The 8,153-nt window shown below is 44.1% G+C and overlaps 1 protein-coding gene across 1 annotated transcript in view; it reads right to left on the reverse strand.

Moving 5' to 3' along the window:
* Positions 1-2,003: 2,003 nt before the first annotated feature.
* LOC134457875 (5-hydroxytryptamine receptor 3A-like) overlaps positions 2,004-8,153 on the reverse strand; it is a 12,910-nt gene continuing 6,760 nt past the window's right edge. The window contains exons 8-9 of the mRNA XM_063209873.1: positions 6,697-6,885; positions 2,004-2,266 (exon numbers count right to left, since the gene is read on the reverse strand). Of these exons, the coding sequence (XP_063065943.1) occupies positions 2,031-2,266; positions 6,697-6,885 (425 nt within the window). The 3' untranslated portion in view covers positions 2,004-2,030. The remainder of the gene's footprint in view (positions 2,267-6,696; positions 6,886-8,153) is intronic.

The following is an 8,153-nucleotide window of genomic DNA, read 5'->3' on the forward strand; positions in this document are numbered from 1 at the left end:
AATTTTACCTCCATGCTAGCCGTTAACACTGAGTCCTATGAAACCAGCTGGCGGCTAACTGGTCTCATAGGACTCAATGTTAATTGTTAATTGTACTGCCATACTCAGAGAACGGTTGAAAGTACAGGAGAAAGGTAAAACTCAATTATTTAACTCAAGGGGATGTGTAATATGAGGTTATTTCCAAAAATGGGACAGTATCACTTTACGGCGAGAGGGCACACCTAGATAGGCAAAACATTTAGATTAATAGACAGGACTATTAAACTTCTCCCAGTTATTAGGGACATGAAACATAAGATTTTTTGTATTGGAAGCTTTCTGTTTTTTTTTTTAATATACATATAAGGCCAAAAATATGTGCATATTTAGGTTAAATTTCAAAAGCTACTTTAGCCACATTGGGTGGTGCCAGACTCAAACATGTGGTCTCCTTGTGTTGATACAGTCAAAATGAAACTTTCTACAGAGGGGTTTGTGGCTATCTGCTTTTGTATGCCCAGAAATCATTAAATACTGTTTAAAGTCCCCCCCCCCAAAAAAAAAAAAAAAAAAACGGCATGTTTTTTAAGAAACCTTCTTCAAACTCAAGATGTGAATAAGATATCACCAAACCCCTCTTTAGGGAGTTGCAGTAGGTGGCTAAGGAGGTGTGTGTAAGTACAAGAGAAATTGAGATATTGCAACAAAAAACATAAATCATATTTTGAGAAAAAAAAGTTAATAAGTCAGGCTATGAGTGACATACCCACAAACCCTTTAATACACAGAAGCAGGGGGTAGCTATGAATATGTCTACCAAGTTTGGTGTATCTGGGTATTAGAGAATTAGGTATTCGATGGATTGATGTTCAGGACGCCTGTGCGCATATTTAATGAGCCAGGACCTAATTTGCATGATAAATAAACAAATAAATAAAATTCCGAAAATTTCCAATACAAATGTTGTAAGGATCTATGTCCATAACAAACTGTAGAAGTTTCATAGTCCTATCTATTAAACTAGTTGTTTGGCCTATCTAGAAGGCCAATCTCGACACAAGCCAAAAAGGGCCAAAAGAGGTAGGTCTGATTTCCTGGTCTAATTTAGTGTTTTGTGGAAAAGTATGCCAATAATGTTCCAGGATATCACCTTCTTTGGAATGTAGAGAACAAGACCTTTGTCTACATGTGTTGAATGTGTAGGTTTTATGTAAAAAACAGTCTCTATTTTGCTGCATAAAGTATAATATTTAGACGAATTTATGCCAAATTCTTGGTCGTGCTCATACAAAAATACACAAAATAAGCAACCAAATGACTTTTTGACATTTTTATGTCATTATTTTGAAAGAACACATGTAAATGGAACAAATTATGAGAAAACCTAAATTTGAGAAAAATGGCATTTGGGGTGTGCCCTCTCGCCTTAAATGCAACTAACTCCTTGACGGTAGGACACATACACGCAATTTGGCCAAGCGAAGCGAGCTTTGCCATTCATTCCTATGAGAGAGGCGAAGGCAAGCGAAAGCAAGCGAACAGGAGCGAAGCGAAATTATTAAAGAAAACTTTATGTTATGCAAATGAGGAGCGAATTCGCCTGCCACGGCCCAATCAAATCAACAACATAACTGTTCCATTCCATTTGATTCGCCGCTACGACCGGATGACCGTTGGATTTTGCCTCTCTTCGCTTCGCTCGCTTCGCCTCCTATCTGTCCCTACTGTTATAGAACATAGCTTCCTATGACAAGACACTGCATTAATTAATTCATTCATTCATTCATTCATTCATATAGTCTACATGATATTCACTATTATAAAACCCTTTTAATTAATTAATTAATTAATTCATTCATTCATTCATTCATTCATTCATTCATTCATTCATTCATTCATTTATTCATTTATTCATTCATACATTTATTCATTCAACCATGTAGGGTAATGTGTTCTTTTTATGAATGAACTCATATTTTATATTTTACACAATTTATACTGCAGGGATTCATTCTTTCATTCATTCATTCATTCATTCATCCAGCCATTCATATAGTCCACAGGAGTGCTAGTGCGAGCGTGAAGACCGTGAGTGTGGCGGCGTACAGCCTGAAGCAGAGGCAGTCTAGCGCCTCCATCAGGTGGAGGCTGTCACTGCGTTCTTCCCTCCTCACATTCAGATGCCGTAGCTCCTCCCCCACCTCCTCAAGCTCCTCCTCCAATCCTCGCATCACACACAGGTCCCGCCCACAGGACCCTGTGACACGGAAGGAGCGTTTCAAGCCTGGACAGAAGCAAAGTTCAAATATGTAGTGTTAATTCAACACTCAGAGAGTTTACAACAATAGACCCCTTTACTGTCTGTACACAGATGTGACGTAATCAGGCTGTGCCCACATTGTTTTGGAGCGAAATTGGCAATGTACCACACTTTTGTAGAGAAACTAACCAGGAGCATTTTCCGAAATAAGGAAATGGATGGTCACGATAACTTCAGATATGAAGTGGGCGCCACAGACACGGGCTTTCCGGATGATGTCCTCAGTCCAGTCGGTACATTTAATTTCTTGTAACCACAAACATCTCCTATGCTTCTGGAACAGCCTCTTTTCTCTCAGAATAGCGTAACAAGTTTACTTTTCAGGATCTCAATTTTTTTTAAACTTACACACTGGACGGCAAGTCTTCTCTCTTAAGGGTCTGCACTGTGTGTGTGTGTGTGTGTGTGTGTGTGTGTGTGTGTGTGTGTGTGTGTGTGTGTGTGTGTGTGTGTGTGTGTGTGTGTGTGTGTGTGTGCAGGGTGCGATTTGAACGGGGGATGGGGGGGATTCTCCCCTCTTCTGGTTTTGCAATCACCACTTTTTCTACATGATTTTAATCACAGTTTAATGTAACTCCATTGATATTGCTTGATATCTGAAACATATCCCCCTTTCTGGTTTTCCGACAAATCGCACCCTGTGTGTGTGTGTGTGTGTGTGTGTGTGTGTGTGTGTGTGTGTGTGTGTGTGTGTGTGTGTGTGTGTGTGTGTTTGTGTGTGTGCGTGTGTGTGTGTTTTAGTCAGCAATGTGTGTGCTGTCAGTGATGACATGACTTCTAAACAGGCCAATAGTTTAAGAGAGTCCTTGAGCACAAATACTCAGCAACCTAGGTGCAGGCGCGAGGAGTGAGGAGCGTGTTTTCTGAATAGTGTTGATGTGACTCACCTAAGTGTTGAGTTAACACTGAATAATTTACTGTGTACACACGCATTATACAAACATTACACACACACATGCACATAGACACACTGACAGCTTTGGCAAGACCCAGGACAAAGTCATCTGAAAAGGCCCTTACATTACATTACATTACATTCTGTATAATAAAGGCTCGATTTTGGCCAGACCATCTATCTCCCTGGGTCCAGGACAACTGTCCCCTCATATCAGCTTCCCTGCACCCAGAAAAACATGGGTCCATGTACACACACATACATAGACACAGACACAGACACACACTAACACATACACACACACACACACACACACACACACACACACACACACACACACACACACACACACACACACACACACAAACACACACACACACACACACACACACACACACACACACACACACACACACACACACACACACACACACACACACACACACACAAATGTAGAAATGAAAACATGGCCCAAAGAACAAAGCAGTTGCTGTCAAAAGTCCTGTTGATAACAAGGGCGCTCTGACTGTCTGCCGCCCCCCCCGCCCCGTCTCTCTCTCTCTCTCTCTCTCTCTCTCTCTCTCTCTCTCTCTCTCTCTCTCTCTCTCTCTCTCTCTCTCTCTCTCTCTCTCTCTCTCTCCATCAGTGTCAGGCTGTATCAGAGGTTTATTCATTCTGCCATTCTGCTCTCACCTCTCCTGGCCCTGGTATCTGCCTCTGTGTGAGTGTTGAGCACTGTGCTCTCTTGCTCGACCTGGTGGTGGCCAGGGGGAATTGCAGTCTCAGTACAGTACAGTAGATGCGTGCGTGAATACATGGGTGTATGTGTGTGTGCGTGTGTGTGTGTGTGTGTGTGTGTGTGTGTGTGTGTGTGTGTGTGTGTGTGTGTGTGTGTGTGTGTGTGTGTGTGTGTGTGTGTGTGTGTGTGTGTGTGTGTGTGTGTGGTGTATGTGCAGGGTCCCTGACACTGACAGCTTTTAGTTTTAGGTTACTGGACTACTGTTACTGTAGTTCATCAGCTGATTATATACTGCTAGGATACATTTTGTGGCAGATTTCCCTTTTAGCTTTTTGGGATTTTTCAGTAATGACAGTCTATCTACCTCATTTGGCACTGTGGAATAAATTGGTGTAACAGGCAACGATGTAATACCCTGTGCTTGTGTTGTGCTTGTACTCCATACATTTACTTCTACTTGTTTGACACCTATGACGGCGACCCAATTCTAACCCCACCCTCCCCAACCCACAGGCATTGAGTGTATCCGAAACCTGTGGTAGGCACTGCCTCCGAGTCCTTACCGCTACAACTCGGGGCCCTGACCAGTAGCTTTTATGTAGAAAACCAGGCACTAGCAAGCACAAATCGAATGTACAGCACCGTCATTTACATTACGGGCCTGGGCGCCGCCCTTGATTAGCCTGGGGGAATAGCCGACTGATGTGCGGAGCCAAAATCTTTGGCCGGAGCCATTGACAGTATACTCATGAACGGCCATCCGGGTACTTTGCTCTTAAATTTGCGTTACGCCCCTTTATGGGTGAAAACAAACCGAATTCGTCTCATTGACTTACATGCTACATCGGCTAGCCTAAATGAACACATTCCATGCTTCAGCCACGGCTGTTTGGCTATATTATTTGAACAGCCGGAAACACAACACGTTTTCGGCATGTTGCGCGTGAACAACGCTAGTCTACAGGTCCGTATCTTTCGTTTATTAAACCCCAACATCACCAATTGATTTGCATGGGTTGTTTTCCCCCACAAATGGGCGTAATGCACATGGAAAACGTCACGCCGTTCATGAGTATATTCTATTTACTCTCAATGGGCGGAGCACATAGGATGGCGTCGCCAGGCTAGCCCTTAATGGCACTAATGATCAATGGCTGAGCTTCCACAGACGTCTGGGATAGCGAAGTCACCATCGTTTGCCTACTGCAAACACAACCGAATATAGAAAGTCCTCCGGGGACCCGTTCACCTCCTGGTTGACAGCTTACATTTCAGATGTACTACGTAGACACTTCCTCATGTTTTGCCTTTTCCACAGGAAGGCAGTGGGGATTTTCAGATGCACCCAGGGCTCTAAATTAACTTTTTCCACCACCAGCCAATTTGGCTAGTGGACATTTTTTCTTACCAGCCAAACAGAAGTTCAACTAGCCATTTTTTTTAATCTCACCAAAATAAACTATGCATTAGGCTAGTTATTTTTTTTCTAATTAAATGGTCATTTTGTCCAACTGTTTCTACAACACAGATACAATAGGCCTGCATAGGCTACTATATGCCTACATAATAATTAAGCATATTATAGGCCTAGGCTATATATTTTTTCATTATTTTTTAACTTCTGCTTTATTTTTTACTTTCATTACTTAGGCCTAATTAATTTGATTAGTTATTGTTAAATTCCTCTGAAAACAGCTGAATCACATCGCACAAGCCACTCACATAACAGACCTTTAACATACAGTAGCCAAGCACACAGCCAAACACTACAAAACCTCACATACGCACACCCCAAGGAAGGAGAAGAGATGAGAGGAAAGTGAGAGGAGAGAGGAGGAGCTCTTCTCTACCATGCGCAACAAAATGACAAGAAGCCTAGGTTAATTAAAAGTAAATAATATCTCGGGAATCTTCGCTTCCTTTGTTACTTCCACAGCTTCGTCGTTGGTTGCTTTTTTTTCTTTCCGATGGCGTGGGCTTTCCAACTTAGTTGCGCCAGGACTCTGAACATTTCAGAAGACAACTGAACTGACAGCTACGGTCACACTACTCTGACAGTCGGCTCTCCTCCTCTGCCCTGGTCGCTATTTCGTTCCACAGCCACTCATTTTTAACGTCACTATTTACAATTACTAGCATTCACCAACACACAGAACCTTGCTCTAACCCCCGCCACATTCTCATCACTCGCACAAAACATAGTCTACACTCTACACAACAGAAGTAGCGCTATGCATAATCTGCGTAAGTCCTGTTATTGAAACGGTCAGGGCCTCGCTGCTTCAAAAATGCAGCCTGTTACAGCAAGGTTCATATAGTAATAATAGCAGTAGTGACGTTAAAAAGGCTGTAGCGAAAGCGACGAGAGCATAGGAGGAGAGCTGCCTGTCAGAATAGTGTGAGCGCAGTAGCTGACAGAAGGCTGGTCGTCTGAAATGTTTTCAATCCTGGCGCGCGCAACAGCATGGAGTTCTCGCTCGATGCACTGGAAAGCCCACGGTGGGAGGCTACGTCGTGACGCTAGTGTCCATGGGTAATGTAGGAAATCTTGCCCTATAACGTTCGTAATAGCAGCGGTTTACCGTTCATAAGTTACTGTACTCGGGCGCTACTAGCCAAATTGGCGGGTAGGTATTTTTTTCTACTAGCCAAAATTAATTTTCACCCGTGTTTGGCGTGTTGGCGTGTGTTAATTTAGAGCCCTGGATGCACCCATTCACTGATCTGCAGTTGAGCCCGCTGCCCTTCATCACCACTCACCTCTCCTGCTGCTACTGTGCTCTCTTGCTTCCTCTGGTGGCGGCCAGTGGTAGTGCAGTCTGCGGGCCAGCCTGTGCAGGGGGCTGGGCTGGTCGCCCGTGTGAAGGTCTGGTTGTCCCAGTGCCAGCAGCAGGGCACTCTCACTCAGGCTTATGGACAGGAAGACCAGGCACCCCACCAGGTACACACCTGTGTATAGTATGACATCACACATTGTGTGTGCTAGTGTTAGTGTTCGCCTGTGTGTGTGTGTGTGTGTGTGTGCGTTTGTGTGTGTCGTGTGTGTGTGTGTGTGTGTGTGTGTGTGTGTTGTGTGTGGTGTGTGTGTGTGTGTGTGTTGTGTGTGTGTGTGTGTGTGTGTGTGTGTGTGTGTGTGTGTGTGTGTGTGTGTGTGTGTGTGTGTGTGCGTGTGTGTGTGTGTGTGTGTGTGTGTGTGGTGTATGTGCAGGGTCCCTGACACTGACAGCTTTTAGTTTTAGGTTACTGGACTACTGTTACTGTAGTTCATCAGCTGATTATATACTGCTAGGATACATTTTGTGGCAGATTTCCCTTTTAGCTTTTTGGGATTTTTCAGTAATGACAGTCTATCTACCTCATTTGGCACTGTGGAATAAATTGGTGTAACAGGCAACTACGTAATATCCTGTGCTTGTGTTGTGCTTGTGCTCCATACATTTACTTCTACTCACCTCTGACCCAATTCTAACCCCACCCTCCCCAACCCACAGGCATTGAATGCATCCGAAACCTGTGGTAGGCACTGCCTCCGAGTCCTCACTGCTACAACTCGGGGCCCTGACCAGTAGCTTTTATGTAGAAAACCAGGCACTAGTAAGCGCAAATCAAACGTACTACAGCACCGTCATTTACATAACGGGCCTGGGGGCCGCCCTTGATTAGCCTGGGGGAATAGCCGACTGATGTGCGGAGCCAAAATCTTTGGGCGGAGCCATTGACAGTATACTCATGAACGGCCATCCGGGTACTTTGCTCTTAAATTTGCGTTACGCCCCTTTATGGGTGAAAACAAACCGAATTCGTCTCATTGACTTACATGCTACATCGGCTAGCCTAAATGAACACATTCCATGCTTCAGCCACGGCTGTTTGGCTATATTATTTGAACAGCCGGAAACACAACACGTTTTCGGCATGTTGCGCGTGAACAACGCTAGTCTACAGGTCCGTATCTTTCGTTTATTAAACCCCAACATCACCAATTGATTTGCATGGGTTGTTTTCCCCCACAAATGGGCGTAACGCACATGGAAAAACGTCACGCCGTTCATGAGTATATTCTATTTACTCTCAATGGGCGGAGCACATAGGATGGCGTCGCCAGGCTAGCCCTTAATGGCACTAATGATCAATGGCTGAGCTTCCACAGACGTCTGGGATAGCGAAGTCACCATCGTTTGCCTACTGCAAACACAACCGAATATAGAAAGTCCTCC

Source organism: Engraulis encrasicolus, chromosome 1 (genome assembly GCF_034702125.1).
Source record: "Engraulis encrasicolus isolate BLACKSEA-1 chromosome 1, IST_EnEncr_1.0, whole genome shotgun sequence".
Taxonomy (NCBI): domain Eukaryota; kingdom Metazoa; phylum Chordata; class Actinopteri; order Clupeiformes; family Engraulidae; genus Engraulis; species Engraulis encrasicolus.